The 21,327-nt window shown below is 40.0% G+C and overlaps 3 protein-coding genes and 1 long non-coding RNA gene across 4 annotated transcripts; 3 read left to right on the plus strand and 1 right to left on the minus strand.

Annotated features, from left to right (window-relative positions):
- Nucleotides 1-1,011: 1,011 nt before the first annotated feature.
- Nucleotides 1,012-6,254, minus strand: LOC115727219 (transmembrane emp24 domain-containing protein p24delta3-like). Its single transcript, XM_030657398.2, is given in 5 exon segments — nucleotides 1,012-1,306; nucleotides 1,392-1,468; nucleotides 2,066-2,161; nucleotides 2,163-2,279; nucleotides 5,849-6,254. Coding segments are annotated over 5 exon segments (630 nt in total). The 5' UTR covers nucleotides 6,044-6,254; the 3' UTR covers nucleotides 1,012-1,161.
- On the plus strand, nucleotides 3,985-17,868 carry LOC125315199. The gene is made up of 3 exons (XR_007198553.1): nucleotides 3,985-4,130; nucleotides 16,480-16,486; nucleotides 17,858-17,868. It is a non-coding gene; the product is annotated as an uncharacterized LOC125315199 (long non-coding RNA).
- On the plus strand, nucleotides 10,971-16,208 carry LOC115727218 (patatin-like phospholipase domain-containing protein 2). The gene is made up of 7 exons (XM_030657397.2): nucleotides 10,971-11,441; nucleotides 12,740-12,883; nucleotides 13,297-13,369; nucleotides 14,371-14,476; nucleotides 14,558-14,654; nucleotides 15,602-15,697; nucleotides 15,768-16,208. Exons 1-7 carry the CDS (start codon nucleotides 11,025-11,027, stop codon nucleotides 15,918-15,920), a joined length of 1,086 nt encoding a protein of 361 aa, XP_030513257.2. The 5' UTR covers nucleotides 10,971-11,024; the 3' UTR covers nucleotides 15,921-16,208.
- Nucleotides 17,869-18,180: 312 nt separating the features above from the next.
- Nucleotides 18,181-20,878, plus strand: LOC115727207. The gene is given in 6 exon segments (XM_030657379.1): nucleotides 18,181-18,672; nucleotides 19,478-19,621; nucleotides 20,078-20,150; nucleotides 20,767-20,786; nucleotides 20,788-20,814; nucleotides 20,816-20,878. Coding segments are annotated over 6 exon segments (819 nt in total).
- Nucleotides 20,879-21,327: the final 449 nt, after the last annotated feature.

Genomic DNA, 21,327 nt, shown 5'->3' on the forward strand with positions numbered 1-21,327 from the left:
TGAACTTCGAATAAACTTAAGCAAGAGATAGCGATTAGGCGAAATGCTATGTTCGTTAAGAATAACGTCGAAGCGATAGCGGATGATCTCGAGCCCTGGGGAGTATATGCTCGAATTAGCTTGGCCAAGGTCTTGGCTATCTTCCTCGCCAATTTTCCCTTTTTCTCTTTTCTCGAATTCTTCATCCTCTCTTCTTACTCACTCTATGGAATTAATGTTGCCACGTATATCTCTCTCCTTCCTTTTGCTTTAAGGTTTTGTTTGTTTCGTGATAAATGAATAATTTAAAAAATATCTTCCTAAAAGTGATTGTTTATATCATTTACAAAAATAAATGAATGAGAAATACTTTTTATTTTTCATGGAAATGTTTAAATGTACGGACTTCTTGAACCTCACCTCAAAAGTTTCATGAAGTCCATCGAGAATGTCACGAGACTCCGAGCCACCAAGATTCGCAGCTCTTAGGGCATCTTCCAGCCGTCCTTACATCTTTGTCGCCGTCAAAACATTTTGATAAGAGCTCTAGTCCGGTGATATCTGCTTTCTGAGATTCAACTAAATGTGATTCGTTTGGTTACTTCATCTTTATTTGTATTCTCTACTACCCTCTTTGTGTTCGTACTTTAAGTCACCTAACAAGTAGTTAGTGTAGATGTTCTGAGGTCGTCCGGGCACCTTTCTGGGGGCGCTTCAAGCCCCAGGAATGGGCCGTATGCTCATTGTCCACTATCCAGGCGGTTCTTCGGACACTGCGAGTGGTCAGCCCGTTCTCAGTCCATTCATGCCCTAGCCGGTGCTCGACGCATCCTTTATGTATCATCCGCCTTAAAATCACATAGTGCAGGTTCAGGCAGTTCACATGGGACTGCTTGCATAAGGGGCTAACATTGAAATTACATGCAATGTCGAGAATCTATCCCCGGTTGACTCATGAGTCAAACCATTCGAATTCGCATGCATATCATCAGGCCTTTAATCTGAAGAACGAGACATACAAGCATGCTGCTACAGAATATGATGATAACTTTTACTTGTTATAACAGTGAAATCTAGTCCTTTCCTGTGTCAAAATTTTTCTCCTCCTACACCTACAATAGCAACAAATAATCAAAAGGTCTCACATCCACTTTTAACCAGTGACGTACCTAGTCATATAATTTAAATAAGCTTCTTCTTTTGGAAGAATCGCTTCAAGTACCAAATCTGAAAGGCCGAAACAACGATGCATAATCCCAAGGACATTATACTGAACCAGGCCACTCTGGCATTGGTTTTTTCGCTCACCATCCTCATCTCTGCTTCTCTGTTATTACAGGCAATGATTAAGGGACATTACTACAAAGTGTGAAACGAGAATAATCAATATCAAGTAGAAATACACAAATTACCTGCTCTTCAAGTACAATAGATTTTCATGTATGGCCTCCACAGCTCCTTCGAGCTTCCTGAGCTCAAGCTCCACGCCCTGTAGAACATTGACGAGGAAACATTGAGAAAGCCGCTGTTGAAGAAAATCTCAAAGGATTCAGGGTATTCAAAGGATACCCAGAAAAAAAAATAAACGAAGAAAGGGCTCAAGGAGTATATTTTAGCGACCATTTTGCAAAATAGAGATATTCCACCTTCTAACAAGATTCACCACTTCGCTTCGTGTGGAGAAAAAACAACCACCGAAACACTCACTTATCCAGACTAGATAACTGCTATTAAAGGCATCACAGCATGCCACAGATGCCCCATCTACATAGTGTCTCTCAGATCCAATGACAATTATTCTTCATCAAAATGCACATTAAGAGTGCACCCTGAAGCATATTATGAATCTCCAGTGAAAATTAAAACAAAGGTCAATTTGTGAGGAACGTCTGCATGTTAGAAACATACAGAAAATGACATCACAAATGTATGAATTTTTTTTTCCTTAGAGACTAGGAGACAATCCAGTTTGTTGAAGATTCTCTTTCCTAGACACCTAAGAGCAAGTTCCTTTATAGTGGAAACACCTTCTAATATTTACCTTTAGGATGGAAATACCATATAAACAAGAAACCACAGTCCTTACCTCAATCTTCTCTTTTCTTGCAACTGATTCCCAATCCTTCGCTGCAATTCCAGTTTTCCAATCAATATTGACACTTACTTCTCCACTTCCTTGATTAATGACCATCCACCCAAAAACAGGCCAAGTAGTTGCCAGCTTCACTAGTTGTGAATGCAAATTGACCATGAGTGACATTCTCCTGGTGGTGCAAATTGTTGCCATATGGTGAAGTCACCTACAAAGATAGAAGCAAAAATTTAACAAACATGAGCTTGCCTTCAATCAAACAATTATCTGGTTCCCAAATATCAGTAAATCTATGTGAGAAAAGACTCTTTTTCATTTATCAATAGAGAAAGAAGTTAATTATTCACTTATTCAGCTCATGCCTTGGGCAGCATAAGGCTATTTATTCTACTAGTGTTGAGGCACGCACCAGTGAGAGGTTATTTATCACAGAAAAAGGAAACGTTTTGAGAGGAGTTGGGTGATTATTTAATGGAGTAAATATGGTGATAGTGGGTAGTTATTAGACATATGAAGTGAATGGTTACTTGATGAAATGAGTTCAGTGAGTCGCAAGGGTAATATTAAAAAGGTTCAAGATGTGAGACAAACAAAACTTTTCCCTTATTGAATAGAGTTGTTAGAGATGGGTCATGACAAGAACAACACTGAGTTTGCCGAGACAGTTTATGCCTACCAATAGAATTTGACTACATCGAGTTGGTTTTGAAAGTCAAGATTAAGGCATTAAGGGGGTCTCCTTGCACCATTTGTCAAAGCACAGTTTTTCCCTCACATGTTGCCGTTGCTTAAGTTACCTACTTTAATCAACTGGGTCAAATCTCCTAAGAAAAACAAGAGAGAGCACAAAGGGAAAGGTAAATCAAGCAACTGTCGGTTCTTCCGCTTTATCTGCTGTAGAACAAACACGACAATTCTCAGAAGAAAGCAAAAGAACTATCAGACTATTCTCCAAATTATATTTCCACTGATAAGGCATTTCAACTTTCAGAATAGCTCAATGTTGGAAATCTAGCATAATCTCTGTTGTCTCATTATTATAACGAATATCTTACTGATAGAAACATGAAAACGAAGGATCGTGTGAATGCATGTAATCTTCTACTTGATACTTTTCCAACTAAATCTAGTAATTCAATTTGCTCATAATTCCAACTCCTGAAATAAGATCAGAACTTTAACATTGGCTTTTGAAATGACAAAGAAGCCTTCAGTAAGTTGAGAACCATAAGTCTTTTATTTGACCTTCCATTCCAAACTTTCTATGTCATTCATAAGGCCCTAACAGAGATATACAAAGACTTACTGCAGTAAAAGCAATAGTTTTCTTTTTTGGTGACCCGAACAGGAAAACCTGGGGCAACACGTGCACCAAAGTACCACCGGTTAAGTTCGGGATTCAAACACTGCCTTTGGGGAGGTGCAGGTGGTAAAAGCAATAGTTGATCAACAGGAAAATGAAGAAACTGCAAAAGAAGTCTTTCAATACACTCTACAAATAAGTCTACATCCCTAAGCCTCAAACAACAGAGTAAGCTGGATCTCGCAAATTGTGAAAGGCTAATGCCAAGACCTGTAAAACATCATTTGCACCATCCAATTTGGTTTTGAAAAGGTACTTTTGTTTTCTTATGCTCTATTCCTAAACAATTGCTCAATGGATTTGCAGCTTGTTGAGGTGTTAAGTAGTATACTCTGCCCTGTGAGCAAATTAGGCACCTTTTCTTTCTTTTGAAAATGGAGTATTCAATCGGCAGAAAAAAAAAAAAAGTAGTTTATGACATTCTCCCAAAAATGAATGCATACAAATAAGATGCGTATAGAATGAGGAATTATTTGACTGTCAAGGAAGACATGGATCTATAGGTTCAATTCTGTATGGAGGTGCCACATCCTGTCCATGAGATAAAAAAGTTAGATCTTAGGGATTTGCTCACTTGTTAATAACTTGTATAAAAGTCAGCATGACTTGATTTCATATGCAAGTCTTAAATGTAAATTATGCTCAAGAGAAAGCAAAGCTGTGCTTGCTATGAACCTTATCCGAAGTTCAAAGAATGTCTTATGGTTTTATATGTAAAGATCAGTGCAGTAACCAAAAATCTCTGTAAAGATAATTAGGAGGATCAATAAACACACAAGATTTCACCAGAATTATAGGTTCAAAACAAATCGTCTCAAAAATAGGTTATGTTGGCAAAATCAACTTTTCTGGAGAGTAAAAAGGCCGTGTCATTAATTCCATGGGGCTTCCAAAGCTATCTGTAGCAATGAATATAGCAACATAAGACTCACAACTAAAGGTTTATTATCTGATCTTCATCACTTTTAGGGAGGCATACAATAGGGATTAGATACACAGATGAAACTGGCATTAAGCAATTGAATTTAGGCTAAAGGCTCTGAAACTGGAGAAGAAAGAGAAAGAAAATCATTGTTAATAGTCTGATTGCTTCAAGAAATGAGTTCAAAATCACTAGAAGATATCTCTGTAATTGGCTCTCTGGTTGGATAAACTAATTATGCAATCAAGTATCATCCCATGTTCCAATTTTTAATCAGTCAATCCTATGTATCATGGAGAAGCAATAAAATTTACCTTTGCTAGTTGCAAAGTTTCTTATAAAGCGACACTGTTTATACCAACAAGCACATGGAAAATGCTGGAAGTTCAATTTTGAGCATATGATGTGCCACAAAATAAGCATTAACGGTAAGAAATATTAATTAGCCAAAAACGCCACAGACATAGTCAAAGATAAGTGAATGCATTAGACCTCTCAATCTGTAATCAGCTATAAAGCTTGGACTTGCCATAGTAGTCAGTAAGGTAGAACTAGGATGACTGCTGAGGCAACACCTTTGTGAAGAGATTACATTATTTGTGGTACCAAGGGGAGTCAACTCGAGGCTTGTCACCATCAAACCCCAATCCCTTCCCTTTTTGCCCCTTTCAGAAAACCCAAAAGGAGGAAAAAGAAAATCCGGAAGAGGTGAGGTGTCTAGTGTTGAACTTCATAGTATCAAACCACCAATTCATAATTCTACAAAATCAAAACCCCGTCGAAGAATGGGGATTGGTGGTGATCACAGGAACTCGCAGCAGGTTTATCTATCTTAAGCATTCAGATTGCAACTACACTAACAACCAATGAGAAAAATGTCAATAGCTATTGAGATCCGGGCCTACAAGCGCTCACCCTACTGCTTCTCCCAGCAACAGCCAATTCAACCCCAAAATTATGCATTATATTCACATCCCCTCCCAACACATAGACCCAAAAATTCGACGGACTGAGCTCTAAAGAAGTATCAAATTCGCAAAATTCTCTCTTTTTCAAGTTGTTTTCCTCTGCCTCTAAAGCACCAACTGCTCATCTGCCTATCAGCAAGATTTATCAGCTGCTAGTCGACAGAAACTTCAGCGCGTAAACATGCATGCAATCAATAACGCAAAAAGCTCCAATAACTACAGACAGCCGAAAATCCCAGGTCCTCAGCTTCAAACCTTTCGTGCACCCAGCGAGTTTCGTTTCCCAATAGGCTAAGTCACGCATATTCGATACTCTCGGAATCTCAAAGGGGGTGGGGGTGGGGGGAAGAACAGAGAAAGAAAACCGCAATCTTTCAGTCGCATCTCCTCTGAATTTTCTCCCTCCTCAAAGTCCCCGCCGATCCAAGACGCAAAGTTTCACGGGGATAAGAAAAGAAGAAGAATACAGCGCGAGAAGCGGAATTCAACGCGCGAGAGAGAGAGAGAGAGGGGCGGGGTGTGACCTTGACGGAGATGGCGGGGATGTGGGAGTGATCGTCGGAGACGACGACGTAATCGGCCAAGACGACGACGTTGTTCTGGATTTCCTCGGAGACGCACTTGGTGCCGGTGGGGGGTAGGGTCAACCAGATGGCTTGCCCCCTGTCGACGGCGAACCAGAGCAGGATCAGCGGCAACCACAACGCCCTCTTCGCCATTGAAGAAGATGGAGAGAGAGAGAGAGAGAGAGGGTACCCGAGTCTCCGATCGAATCGGTCTTCGGATCTGCGAAGAAGAAGAAGAAGAAGAAGAAGAAATTGATTACGAGTTCAGCTACTCCCTCTTCGGGTTTTGGTCTTCTGGGTCGCTTGCTTGCTTCTGTTGTCTCTCTCTCTCTCTCTCTCTCTCGTTTCCTCTTGGATTCGATCCCGTGATCTCTCGGCAAGCGTTCGGTATTTGTCATTTCTCGGTTTCTTTCTCAAGGAAAATTAAAATCACATAAATTACATAAACATAATTCCATTCTCCGTAATTCGAGAGAATCAACCAAATTCACATAGAATTTCTGAAAATCATCCGATTACCACATTGCAATTGACGTCAAAATCCTATACGAGATTAAACATTGAACCGCAATCAAATTTGTTGAAGTTTCAAAGTACAAATTAATTGCATACGTGATGATCTCGAGCTCAAGAGGGCATGATCTAGGGGGCACGAGGGGCTCGTGATCATAGTCAAGGGGAACATGACAGTACGGTCGAGTCAGTCAGTCGACCTTATCCCAAAATACATAACAACATCATTTTACCTCATACCATACTTATTTAAAGGTTTTTATTTTTATTTTTATTTTTTTTATTTTTTATAATCAAGGTTTCCCACATGTAATGGATTATTTCTCAAAGTGGTGGGGGTATGCCAATGCCACCGGGTAAGTGTCCCAAGACATGATCGTTGAGAGTCGAACACGGGATCTCATTACTTATTTAAAGGGTTAATATCATGAAAAACCCCAAATGGTATATCTATAATAAATTTACTCCGAACTATTTTTTCAATCACAAAAAAATCCCAAACCGATATACCGTGATAAATTTACCATAAACTATCTTTTTGACAAACAAAAACTCTAAACTAGTACATCTATGATAAATTTACCATCTATTAGTTCCGTTAATTTGGATTAATACCACCAAAAATCTCAAATTGATAGATCCGTGACAAATAGAAGGTAAAAGCCCCAAACGTGTGTACATTCGAAAATTGTTACGTTTCATCTAAATCAACAATTCGACGGTGAAATTTAACAATAATTAAAAGATGATAAATTTGTCACAAGTGTACCGGTTTGGGATAAATTTATCAAAGGTGTACCGATTTAGGAGTTTTTGGTAGTTAAAAAAATAGTTTATGGTAAATTTCTCACAAATGTACCAGTTTGAGATAAATTTATCAAAGTTGTACCGGTTTATGGATTTTTGATTGTTAAAAAAATAGTTTATGATAAATTTATCGCAAGTGTACCAATTTGAGATTTTTCATGGTATTAACCTCTTATTTAAATACATAGATATGTATAAGTCATTTGGAACATGCTCAATTTATCGTTAAGTCATTTGGAACATGCTCAATTTATCGTTTTCTCCTAATGCATAATTAATTAAGTAACTTCTTCAACAACGTGACAGAAAAAGCACTTCGAATATACATTTAAAAAAACCACTTAGCAAGTGGCTCGGTCATTCGGAGCCGTGAGGCTTTGGCAACTGAATTCAATCTTCTTGGTCCCGTATCTTGACCTATGTTGCATCAACACGACATGTAATATAAGACACGACACGATACGACACGACACGCTGACAAGTAATTTTTCAAAAAATAGAAAATTTCGTCACGTTAGAACACGTTATATATTAACTATAAAAATCATAAATTATCATGTATATATAAAAATATCGACGGTGAGTTTTTTCTTCTTCTATTAGGGATTCATGATTAGATTTTTTTGGATTGGTTGGGTATATTAGTTTTGGAGTGGCTGGATATATAACTTAAGTAAACATATATTTTTCATAGATTTACATGTTAACCCCTAATTTATTGAGAATGCTTAAAATTAACCCCGTGCGTGTCGAAATAGTGTGTCGAGATGTTGGACTCTCATGTTGTTGATATATCTCAAGTGCTAACCACGTGTTGGTCACATGTCGAAGAGTGTCGAAGAGTGTCGGAGTGTCGAGGGTTGGCACACCATGACATGATTGGCTCCAAAGAGTGTCCGTGTAACATAGATCTTGACATAATGGAACCCGACCAAATCAATCAGGTCGGATCTAAACGAGTTCAGGCCCAGCAAACATGGGCTTTGAATCTTTGACCAAGAATAGTTTGGACTTGCCTATATAGAATAAAATGATTTCAACCGTTTAAGATAATACATATACACAATGTGAGTGAGGATAGGGCAAAGGTTATCTGCCGCTCACGTCTATCTCCACCCTTTAAGTGGCTACAACACTTCCTAATTTATGTTAGAGGTTGGTGACACTAAAAAAACAACTCGCCTATTGATACACTTGCCTGAGGCATGAAGGGAAGTTTTCAGAGCAGAATATCAGGGATATGAGAAAGTCATGCCTGTGACATGTGAGGCGCGCCGTAATTACCGATGTGTTGATGAATGTTGGATAGCTTATCGGTAACGATATAAGTTAATGCCACGTGTACGGCCAATAGAACACGATGAGGGAAGTGAAATAATTATGGATTATGGCTCCAACAATAGATGATGCCGCCGAGAATTCGCACACGAACTGGTAGATAGTCATCCTTTGAACATCCGGCAGGAGAATGGCCATCCAGAGTTACTCAAAGCTTTGATACAACCCCGTGAAGACTTGGTCATGAGATTCATGTCGAGTGAAGAACGTTAGCACCATCGATGAGGATAAAGGAGAGAAGGAGCAAGCCGTCACAAGTCATTGGGGAGCTGTCGATGGCAACATGATCCATTGTGTAGGCTAGAAATAGTTGCCGAATGACGTGTTCGAGCGGCTCATGAAGAATGGCGGACATCGAAGCAATCGACAAAGATGATTTGACAGCTACAACCATCGAAAAACAGTTATCTATGCAACAATTATAAATACCACCAAGCATCCATTAGAGGAGCCCCGAACAAATCAAACAAATTTACTTTTTGTATTGCATTTTGAATTTTTTAAGCTATAGCTTTCAAATTCTCATCATCAAGTCAAACTTCGGCATTTATTTTTATCCTAGACGCTCTGCTATCGAGTCAAACTCCGATATAGTATTGAAGCATGCTCAGGCTTTGTTGTCGAGTCAAACTCCGGCAAAGTTTGTGTGCGTTGGTTCTTTTGTAAAATTGTACCCTCTAAACCTTTCCGTCGAGTCAAACTCTAGTTTGATTTACTTTGTATAATCTTATTGAAGTTTCTACCTATAGATTTTCTGATTTCTGGATCATTCCTATCCAGGGTTGCCACAGGATCCTTTCCCTACATTGAAAAGCTGAAGAACTAATTTTTATTAAAGGCATTTCATCGCAAGAGAAATTCCAGCCAAACAGAGGTTTAAGGTAATTTCCCAATTAAAAGATGTTCGATTTTTATATTTGAAAATAATTTGTGCCTTTTTCATTTAGTATAAGATCACTAGATTTTTTTTGGTCATAGTAGAACTTCATAATTTTCAATTATGCCTTCTTGAGCTACATATCGCTTAGCCTCCAACGATCCAAAGAGAAAACAACTAATTGCTATCATCAATAGAAATTTAAACACTAATATAATTATTAGAAAAAAGATTAAATAGCTCGTCTTCTTCGTATCTATATATTCATTAGGGGTGAGCGGTTCCATTTCTTACGGGTTCCATCGGAATCGACTACTGTCGAACGGGTTCCTCATTTTTGGAACCGAAACCTACCCTCATTAGGAACCTATCCTATCACGGGTTCTAGGATACCCGAGAACCTATCAATTTCTTTTATTTTTTCATTTTTAGTTAAGCAAAATGAGAGTGAACGCTACAACATCTAAGAGAAAGTAGAGGTGCATGATTTTAGACTCTATATAGGTTACATTTAGAACTTGAAACCAATATATTAGAGCGCGTTTATCATTGTTTGGAACCCGAAACCTAAAAATTTGTTTGGTTCCAAATTATACACTCATTATCGGATGCCATGGAACATTGTATGATCGTGCAAAAACATATACCAAGAAAAATATAAAAATTTATTTCAGAATCTAGGATCCGGGTTCCAGGTAGTGGAACCCGGCCTACTCGTTGGAACAAATTCCTCAGGTTTTGGAACTTGAAACCTACCCTACATACCTTGGAACTTGGAACCTGGATCCTGGTTCGGGGTTCTCGGTTCTACCCTGGAACCATGCTCACCCCTAATATTTATGATCACAAAATTTGATTTGTGTGTTTTACATCAAAAAATAGTTCTAGTCTTTGACCAATGATAATGTCCATCTGTAAAAATTAAGGATTTGGGATTTGTTCTTTTCTTTATTTTGAATTTTCTCTTTTTAAGGCTAAAATTTCCACTTTTCTTTTGGCTAACCATTAGGTAATCGTTTAGGAGTTATTGGTTATGCTGGATAGGAGTGTTGCCAACGACTCATCAATTTTTAAGGTTGGGATAATGACACAAATCATTGCTGAACTTCCATCCAATATGCAACGTGGTCTTGAAACTTTTAGTTTGTTCAATGCGGTCTCTAAACTTTTGATTTAATTTCAATCCGATCCCTGAATTATTTGAAAATGTTCGAAATTGTCCCTGAACTAAAATTAATAGAAAGATGATGTTGAACATTTTCATAAATTTTAGGGATTAAATTGAGTATGTACCAAAAGTTCATGTGCTGCATTAAATAATTTAAAGTTTAGGGACGGCATTTCTCGTTGTGTTAAAATTCAGGGATCACATTAAATAAATAAAAAATTCAAGGACTATTGAGTCATTTTCCCTCTAAGATTAAAATGGGTTTTCTTTTTTTGGTCGCGATTCTTCGGAGACACTAAAATTCGTGGGGAGTAGCCGTTATTTCGGTTGGCAGAATCAGCCACCCCATATTAAAAGACGTTCGATATTCATTTGTTTCTTCCACAGCAAGAGCACGGCAGAGTCAAAACCTCCGCAGCCTGTCAATTTCCATGGCTGCCTCCTCTCTCTCGTCCCTTTATCTCTCTCACCACCGGCCGGGGAACCCATTCCCTTCTCTGACCGCCAAGTGCATTCCCTTTATCTCTTCGCTGCTGATCAAGAGCCGCAGCAGCAGGAAAGATGCGAATGCCTTGCCGGAGGCTGGTTTCCTCAGGCACTGTCCTAGTGGATCCAGCGTCAATGGCAGCAGATGGGGAGCGAGGTATGACAGGAAGGAGAGGATTGGCGCTGTGATCAAGGACGGGATAGAGCCTGCTGTGGTGTGGGAGGAGGGGATCAAGGATGTGGAGGCAGAGCAGAAGAGGAGGGTGGTGACTAGTCCTGGGTTTAGCTTCTCGGCCGCCGGGCTCTTGTTCCCTTACCATCTTGGGGTCGCACAATTCCTTATCGAGAAGGGCTATGTCAAGGTGCAATTTTGTTTTCTAAATCTGGGTTACTCTGGTCCTTTTTTAGATTTTTCTTGGCTGATTGGAGATGCAAATGATATTGACGCGTGCTTATTGGAAGTTGAGTTAGATTTGAAGTTTGTCTGTGTCTTATGTCATGGTTGGTTCCGCGCAATTCACAAGATCACCCTCTTCGTGGGTGGTGTGCCTGTAACTAATCTGGACAATGAGGAGAGTATACTTGCTGATCGATTGCAAGATGATCTTCTTAATGGGTTTGATGTGCCTGTAACTAACCAGGAAAATTAGGAGAGCATACTTGGAATTGGCGATGTCAGATTGTTCGATCTGTAGCACTGTAGGTAATTTCTGACTTATTCGATCACCTCACTTTTACTTAATCTGATATGGGCATTTACATTGCTATGAGGTACATAGCAGATAACTTTTTTTCAATTCCTATCCTGCAGTTGAATTCAGTTTGTGGCCCAAATGCCATGAAGCTATTGAATGAATCTATTAATTAATAAGATAGCGTGGTAACAGATTAATTCTTCCAAAGCGCGCCCTGTTCGCGCGGCTCACATCAATCCAATACCAAGTCACGTTGGAATCGTTCATTTTCCCACTAGTCTATCAAAGTCATATGAATCTATCTGTTCTACTTATTTCTGATATGTCACTCATCGAATCCTATAGTTTCTGTTACGATTGTTTGTGTGTAGCAATGTAACATTTTCATAGTAAAAGCTTATTGTTTATGGTATACATGACAATTTCCAATTCACTGAAAACTACGCTGGTTGACGACCTTCTAAAGTCCGATTCTTGTTTGAAACAAATCATGTGTTTGAATTTCTCATCAATAGAAGTTCACGACATATATGTGAATGACATTATACTTTTGTCATGGGCCTCCTGACTTGTATTATCTCAGGGACAAATGAGGTGCTTTAGCGAATCTTATTTCATGATTCATTTTAAAGCATCCTTTTGCGATTCATATCTTGATATGACATCTATGGTTTGTAGTTTGTACTAGTAGAGTCAACAACTGTTGATTGTGCAGTCCTGAATTATGTGTTCTTCACCCAATTCTGCTTTAGTTACCAACAATGCCAGAGCAGTCTAAAATATTGTTAAAAGATTAGATACATCAATGAGCTAGAGTTTACTTTTTCTCTTTCTTTATTCCCATCTATTTTTTGTAACTAGCAGCTTCCCCATGCGTTGACTGGGTTTCCATGTACATGTGATGTCACTCGTCTAATTGGTGACCAGGTCTTTAATTAGATAAAAAATGTTCTGTTCTGCCTTAGGAAACCACACCATTGGCTGGTTCATCAGCTGGCGCTGTAGTATGTGCAGTGATTGCTTCTGGAGCCAGCATGGAAGAGGCTTTGATGGCTACTAAGGTACTCGCTGATGATTGTCGGAGAAGAGGAACTGTTTTTCGGCTTGGGGTATGGACTGTCCTTTTCACATGATACTTCTTTTATTTTATTTATTTTTATCTTCGTATCATCTTTCCCTTTACTCCATACAGCGATAATCTAAATCAATTACTGATGCAGATCAATTTAAGGTTCTTATGAACGAGCCATAATATGGGGTTTCAGCTAGTTTTTTGCTGGTTTATCTGTGATCAGGACCATGTTTTGATTATAATTAAAATTGCAGCCACTGAGAACATTGTTTTTCTCTTACCTTGTTAAATGAGGAGTCAAAAAGTTTGTGCAGACTTAAGAAATACTGTGTTTATCATTATCTACTGTTTCTGCAGGATTCTATTTTGTCGTCCAAGACATTTCAATAATATGAAATTTAAGCCTATGTTGGCAAATAACATAGCATTTCTTATGTTCCTTGTGCATAGGCTGTTCTTCGTGATGTGCTTGATAAGTTCCTTCCCGAAGATTCTCATACCAGGTCCAATGGAAGGGTTCGCAGTAAGTGAGAATTCCATCTTTCTTCCTCTGTTCTCTCTCTCTCTGCCTACTGTCCTGTATGCTCTACCTAGCACATTTATGTTGTTGTGTAAATGACCATTGATTTTCTGACAGTGTGATCTTGAGTTTGTGTTGACTTATTGAAAAATACTAGTGACTCACTCGGGGAGCAAAATATGAACGCTAATGGCTGATAGAGTAGTGGACAAAGAAATTAGGGTATTAGTATCACTTTGATTGACAAATGACCCTGCAGGAGCCTATCCCAAACTCTTCCAACTCTTAATGATCCTTAAAAGTCCAATACCTAATCTTACTATGTATGTTTTTCTCTCTAAGATCTTGAAATTATGGAACTGTGGTGTCCATTGATATAGAAAATTTGAAGTTAGAAAGTTGCAGCTGCCTAGGACTTTAAAGGGATGTGATGGGACTTTAAGCTGTTTGGCTTGTAGTACTTGGCGTTTTGGCTCGTCCCCTGCCATCTTATTTGTTTCAAACTTCTAAAAGCAGGAGGATGTCTTGTTTTCTAACTCCTCTTTCCTTCCAACCAAAAAGTCCCCTTGTCTTGTCCATCATACTTCACTTGCAGGGGCACTAAAATTCTATTTATCACCAGCAATTCATGAAAGTGGTTTCAGATTCCTTTTCTTCATAGGAAAAGTCTTGAACTGAAGCATATTGTGAAAAGCGAGTGAAGTGGTATCCGTGGCTCGAAGAAGGGTAGGATGTTGCAGCAGTTATTCCCTTATCTGGTAGCTGAGACTGAACTATATGTAGATGTTCGTTTTGGACTCTTAGGGTTTTTAGGACTAGATTGGAAAGACTCTTGTGAATTTGGAGTGTTCTCTACTAGATGCAATTAGAGGAACTTGACTAGTTGCCTATGTTTGCGATATAGTTCATGAAAGTCACCACTTAAAATGAATTTCCTATTGAGTTATTAATTTTTCCCCAAAGAATCATTTTTGCAGCATCTTCTTTTGATTTTGGTGCTGCAGTTGCTGTTACCCAGATCCTTCGGAGGCCTAGGGGTTTACTGGTGGATCAGTTTGACTCCAAAGAAGATCTCATCAATGCAGTATTAGCTTCTTCCTTCATCCCGGGGTGAACAGTTGCTAAATTACCTTTATTCGTAGTAAATTGCCTTTCCCTATGCAGCTCATAGAGAAATATAATCTGTTGCAGATATACCGCGCCACTACCAGCCACATTATTTCGTAACCGACTTTGCATTGATGGGGCTGCGACGATGTTCATGCCACCTACATCTGCTGCTCAAACCGTATGTGCTTGAGATATTATATTTCTTTAGCACATTAAAGAGTGAGAGCTGATATGTCTTGAAAAATCATGTAAACTTTTTCCCTGTTTACCTGGCATCCAAAGAAGCCGCATGTTTCTACATCATAGCATCTAAATAGGAAACATGTTCAGGTGAAAGAGACCTATTGGAAGAAGGGTGGACTAATTACTTGGTGAGAAGCATTAAGGTTGATTCCAATAGCTGTCAGTTTGGGGGAAGAAAATGCCATGATTGGTTTTGGCAACCCGGAACTTCATGTCGTGCTTGCGTTGAGTTTTTCACTTAACCTCACTCAGTGAGGACTCTCCGTTTTAGGCCATTGACATGTTTATCCTTAACAGATGTACAAAATGGTCATTGTTTGGTAGTAGGAGAAGAGAATTTAATAGTAGCAATACTGCTTCTTGAGATTCTCTTTGCATATAGCTCTTTAGCATACAATTTATTGAGTGGCTTCAGTAGTTCTTTAATTTTTCTCATCCTTTTTTTAATCTTTTGAATGGCTTGTTTTACCCAGTTCTATATAGTACTCTATTTTTTGCTTATCTACCTTGGCCTATTTCCGGGGTTGTTGACCGGTAAGTGTGGTTGACAAGAACTCTCATGCATTCTGCATGCCTGTTCGGTAGATATATCTTGTTATTTTCTTGAACTGGGTGACCGGTAAAGTATCATTAGGCACGGATCATTGTGTTTTTGGCCATAGTTCTAGTAGTGCAAATTGCATTTGCCGGTATTGGAAAGTGGCAAAGTAAAATATTCTTAGGATTTCTTTAGTACTTCAGGAGAGCACATTTGCCTGTATTGATATGATGGTTATTTCTGTTGGCTGAGACGTTCTGTGATTTTCCAAGCTAGACCATTCAAATTGGTCATAAAGCTACTCACGAGTGAGTCATTCTCGTCCCCGTTTTTTACGCCTACAGGTCCGTGTGTGTGCCTTTCCAGCCACCCAACTCAAGTTGCAAGGGATCGGGATCAGCCCAGATTGCAATCCAGGAAATAGGGGGAGCGCCAGAGAGGTAATCTCAGTTCCCGCAGTAAGTTTTGATTTATCCATGGCGAAGATAACTGACAATAGGATATTATCAGGTTTTCAGCTGGGCGCTCAAACCTGCAGAGGATGATATCCTTGACAGGCTGTTTGAGCTCGGTTACCTTGATGCTGCAGTCTGGGGTGAGGAGAACCCAGTCGTAGAAGCAGTTGAAGTTGATCTTCCTTCTGTTAAAAATGGTTCTGAGTAGCACGGCTGATCGGTAAAGTGCTTGGACTAAGATCCTGACTGAAGACGCTAAGAAACGCGCATCCGGTTGCGTCATGCCCGACTGAAGGACAAGATCAATCTTCTTTATTGTCGAGTAATACCAGATGGCAGATGCCCATTGAGAGGATAAAGCCACATAGCACATCAGGTTTGCACAGTGGTGGTAAGATTGACATATCCAGATAATGCGTAGAAGCTAGTTAAAGGGATAATAAGAGCACAAACGAATATGAGACAATGTAGGTTTGTTTTTACAGAGGAAGCTCAATTTTTCGAGTCGGAATTTAAACTGTCCTCTGCATTTTTTTTTAATCTGCCTTCCATCTTCATTTTCTTTTCTAATGTGTAGCCACATTGATCTATCATCTGCAAGAGAAGGTTGAGCTCTTTTCTAGCCCTAGTAATGGAATTCGAGCATTGCAGCCAGCATTCGACTAGTAAATGAACGATATGGCACTTCATCCACATGCGTAATCACTCCACTAGTCCGGTCCCATATCAAAGTAATCTTTCTGATCGATGGCCTTAATCTTAATTAGGTCTCAGGTGAATAATGTCTGGGTAAATTTGATGATTCCAAATTATTCTAATCATTATTATGACATTACTTGAGACCAACCAATGTGTTGGGCTCTATACTTTAAACGTGATTGCAGACAAGATGAAATTGCAAGAAAAAGATAAAACCGAGAGTTTCTTAAAATCTTTCTCCCGTGTACAGGCAATTCTCAATTGCAGTGCAATGATGTTCCTCATCATTTAAAAGTATTCTAGACATCAAAACACAGTTACTCCTTCTCAAGATCTAATGGCAGTTCATTCTAGTATGTGGTTCATACCACCCCCCCCCCCCCCTCCCCCCCCCCCCCCCCCTCTTTTGTTTACCACCCTGCATCTACTGTCTGTCCCAGTCCGTGCCACGCACTCTGCCTCGGTTGAACAAGTGGCTAGTCAACATTGACCACTCCCTGATCCCGACGACAAAGTTAGATAAAGTGCACCGCCAGCTCTAGATGAGTACACCAACCGGGTCAATGTCGTCTCCTTTGACCCGGATTCGCTCTCCATCAAGACCCACCCGCACACCAAACTCATGTTCCCCCTCCTCTCCAGCAACCCCTCGAAATCTGACCTCCTGGCTGGCAACTACCAGCCTGATTCTCCACTGGTCATACTGGTTTGGAACAAGCCGGACTAGCGGTACATGGCCACCTATTTTGATGGACAGCAACAAAGTTGTGTGATTGATGTTTTGACAGCGATTGGCATTTTTCTCATTGGTAGTTGGTGTAACTGCAATGTGAATGCTTAAGGTAGAGAAACCTAAGTTCCATTATCAAAGTTAGACTGGATGATGGTCATGTTGGAAGTCTGTATGGGAAAAGAAATATGCAGGATCAAGTTTCAAGCCTTCTCTTTCATATGCATGATAAGTGCCAAGTGATGTTGCATATGGATGTGCAACCAGACCGGGTTTACTGAAAAATCGGACCTGACCACCCGAAAAACAGGTTCGAGAACCGGTTCTTGTTCAAACAAGTCTGTGTACAGGTTCTAATTTTTGGAACTGATCCGATTCCTTAGAGATCTCTTACTTTCGGGGCTCCCAAATACTGAGCGCGAGAAATGGGAGAGACATAGAAAGATCATTAAGCCCGCTTTCCATTATGAAAAAAAGTTGAAGATATTACCGCTTGATGCTATTAGTTTCCTGACAAAAATTATTGAACTAATTCTGCTGATTTCGATCCGACTCCCAAGTGGATCGAGGAACAGGAGAGCCGACTCCAGTCCCACAAGCTGGGAATCAGCTTACCTTGATTCGATTACCCCTAATTCTTGTTCCTAGTCTCACTTTGCACAATTTTAGGATATGTCAGAGGTTTAAGGTAATTCCAACAATTTCCCAACTAATAGAAATTTAAACACCAATATTTAATTACATTCATGACCAGAAATTTTGGCTTATGTTTTTCACTTCACAAAATAGTCCAAGCCTAATGTGTAGATGCTGAGGAATTTGGGATTTGTTCATTTCTTTATTTCCAGTTCTCCCTCAATTCTCAAAAGCTATTTGTCGGGAAGTGGCCGTTATTTCAGTTGGCAGAATCAGCCACCGTCTCTCTCTCCTCCCGACAAAACCCAGCACGAATCCCACGCCAACATTCACTTCAGAAACTATTTCCTCTGCAACAAGAACACACGGTGTGGAGACAAACCTCTGCAACCTTTTCATTCCCATGGCTCCCTCCTCTCCCTCTTCCCTCTATCTCTCTCACCACCAAGCCAACCCATTCCCTACTCTGACCCCCAAACCCACCTTGGCTCGCTTCCCTCTTAGTCCCCTTAGTCCCCAAACCCTTGCCTTCTCTTCTAGACCCTCTACTCAGAACCAGAACCAAAACCATAACCAGACCCAGAAGCTCGATTCTTCTCAGCTGGAGGAGAAATCATTTGCCATCGCCACTGGTGAGCTCTTCCTTGGCATTGCTTCGCTGCTGATCACGAGCCGCAACAGCACGAATGGCGCGAATGCCTTGTCGGAGACTGGTTTCCTCAGGGACAAGATAGAGCCTGTTGTCATGTGGGAGCAGAAGGTTAAGGATGTGGAGGCAGAGCAGACGAGGAGAGTGGTGGTGACTGGTCCCGGATTCAGCTTCTCAGCCGCCGGGCTCTTGTTGCCTTACCATCTTGGGGTCGCGCAATTCCTCATCGAGAAGGGCTATAACAAGGTTCAATTTTGTTTTCTCTGGAATACTTTGGTCCTTTGGTAGATATTCCTTGGCTCATTTTAGATGAAATGATCTTGAAGCGTGGCTATTGGAAAGTTGGGTTAGGCCTGAAGTTTATTGTGGCTTATGTCTTGGTTAGTTCGGCCAAATTCATGAGATGACCCTAATCAGGACAATGAGGAGAGTATACTTGCTGATCGTTCGCAAGATGATCCTCTTAATGGGTTTGATGTGCCTGTAACTAATCAGGACAATGAGGAGAGTGCATACTTGGGATTGGCGATGTCAGATGGTTCAATCTGTAGGCAAACCTTCCATTGCTGATAAAGTTCAATTCTTGTTTGTGAACGGCATTATTCTTTTTTCAGGGGCCTCCTAACTACTTAATAAAGAAAAAAGGCTTTGTTAATATAATCTCATGGAAGTACGAGGTACTTTAGCGAATCTTATTTCGCGATTCATTTTAGATCATCCTTTTGCAATTCGTATCGTGAGATGATACCCATGGTTTGTACTAATATAGTCAACAGCCAGTTACCGTTCAGACCTTTATCATGATGTTCTTCACTATACTCTGCTTTAATTAAGGAGAATGCATGAGTAGTTTGCTAATATTTAGGGTTATTAAGAAATTAGATTCAAATAATCAGCTAAAGTTAACTTTTTGTCTTGCTTTATTCCCATATATTGTTTGTAACTAGTAGCTTCCCTATGCGTTGCATGGGTTTCCATGTACATGTGATGTTACTTGTCTACTTAGTGACCTAGTCTTTAATTAGGTTAAAGATGTTCTGTTCCGTCTTAGGAAACCCCACCATTGGCTGGTTCATCAGCTGGCGCCATAGTATGTGTAGCGATTGCTTCTGGAGCCAGCATGCAAGAGGCTTTGATGGCTGCCAAGGTACTCGCTGATGATTGTCGGAGAAGAGGAACTGCTTTTCGGCTTGGGGTATGCACTGTACTTTTCACATGATACTTCTTTTAGTTTATTTATCTTCGTATCATCTTTCCCACGAGTTGTAGGCATAACTTTTACTTGGTGCATCAGGCATCGATAATCTAAATCAATTACTGATGCAGATCAATGTAAGGTTCTTATGAACGAGCCATAATATGAGGTTTCCGCTAGTTTTTTGCTGGTTTATATGTGATGAGGACCATGTTTTGATTAGAATCAAAGTCGCAGCCACTGAGAACATGTTTTTTTTTTTTTTTGGGTTAAATGAGGAGCCCAAAAGTTTGTGCAGACTAAGAAGTACTGTGTTCGCCATTATCCACTGTTTTTGCAGGATTTTATTTTGTCATCCAAGGCAGCCCTGCCAAACATGGCATTGATTTCCATTAATATGAAGTTTTGGCCTACGTATGCCATAAATTTAGCTTTTCTTATGTTCCTCGTGCATAGGCTGTTCTTCTTGATGTGCTTGATAAGTTCCTTCCCGAAGATTCTCATACCAGGTCCAATGGAAGGGTCCGCAGTAAGTGGGAATTCCATCTTTCATCCTCCGTTCTTTCTCTCTTCCGCCTGCTGTCCTGTATGCTCTACTAGCACGTTTATACTGTTGTGTAAATGACCATTGATCTTCTGACAATGTGATCTTGAGTTTGTGTTAACTTATTGAACAATACTAGTATTAGTGACTCACTCAAGGGAGCAAAATATGAATGCTTGTGCCTGATAATGTAGTGGACAAAGAAAAGAGGGCATCAGTATCACTTTAACTGGCAAATGACCATGCAGAGCCTATCCCAACCTCTTCCAACTCTTAACGATCCTGAGTGAAGTGGTATCCGTGGCTGGAAGGTGGGTTGGATGTTGCAGCAGTTATGCCTTTATCTGGTTGCTAAGACTTTACTATAGACGGAAGTTTGTATTCGACTCTTAGGGGTTACAGGACTAGATGGGAAACTCTTTGTGAACTTTGATGTACTCTTCTATAAGCAATTGGAGGAACTTGACTAGAGGCCTATGTTTGCGATAGTTCATGAAAGTCACCACTTGAAATGAATTTCACATTGAGTTACTAATTTTTTCCTTATTTATTTTTCCTCAAGTGTTATTCACAGCATCTTCTTAAGATTTCGATGTTGCAGTCGCTGTTGCCGAGACCTTTGGGGGGGCCTAGGGGTTTACTGGTGGATACAGTTTGACTCCAGAGAAGATCTTATCAATGCACCATTAGCTTCTTCCATCATCCCGCGGTGAATAGTTGCGAAATGTCTCTTCTTAGTTGTTTGCTTTTCCTAATGCAGCTTATAGAGCGATATCATCTGTTGCAGATATGTTGCGAAATGTCTCTTCCTTCATCCCGCGGAGTTCTTGCACCTCGGTGGACTAATTACTTGGTGAGAATCATTAATGTTGATTCCAATATCGGTTAGTTGGTTTTGGTATTGCATCGAGTTTTTCCCTTAACATCACTCAGTGACGACTTTCAGTTTTAGGCTGTTGACGTGTTTATCTTAAAAGATGTACAAGTTTCCGGTGTTTGGTAGTACTAAAAGGAGAATTTAATACGAGCATTGCGCCGGCATTCGACTAGTAAATGAACGATATGGCACTTCATCCAAATGCATAATCACTGCACTAGTCGGGTCCCATTTCGAAGTGGGAGCCTTTACCTGATCCTCTACCCTTATCGCAGCATTGTGGGT

Source organism: Rhodamnia argentea, chromosome 5, assembly GCF_020921035.1.
Source record: "Rhodamnia argentea isolate NSW1041297 chromosome 5, ASM2092103v1, whole genome shotgun sequence".
In the NCBI taxonomy this organism is placed as follows: Eukaryota; Viridiplantae; Streptophyta; class Magnoliopsida; order Myrtales; family Myrtaceae; genus Rhodamnia; species Rhodamnia argentea.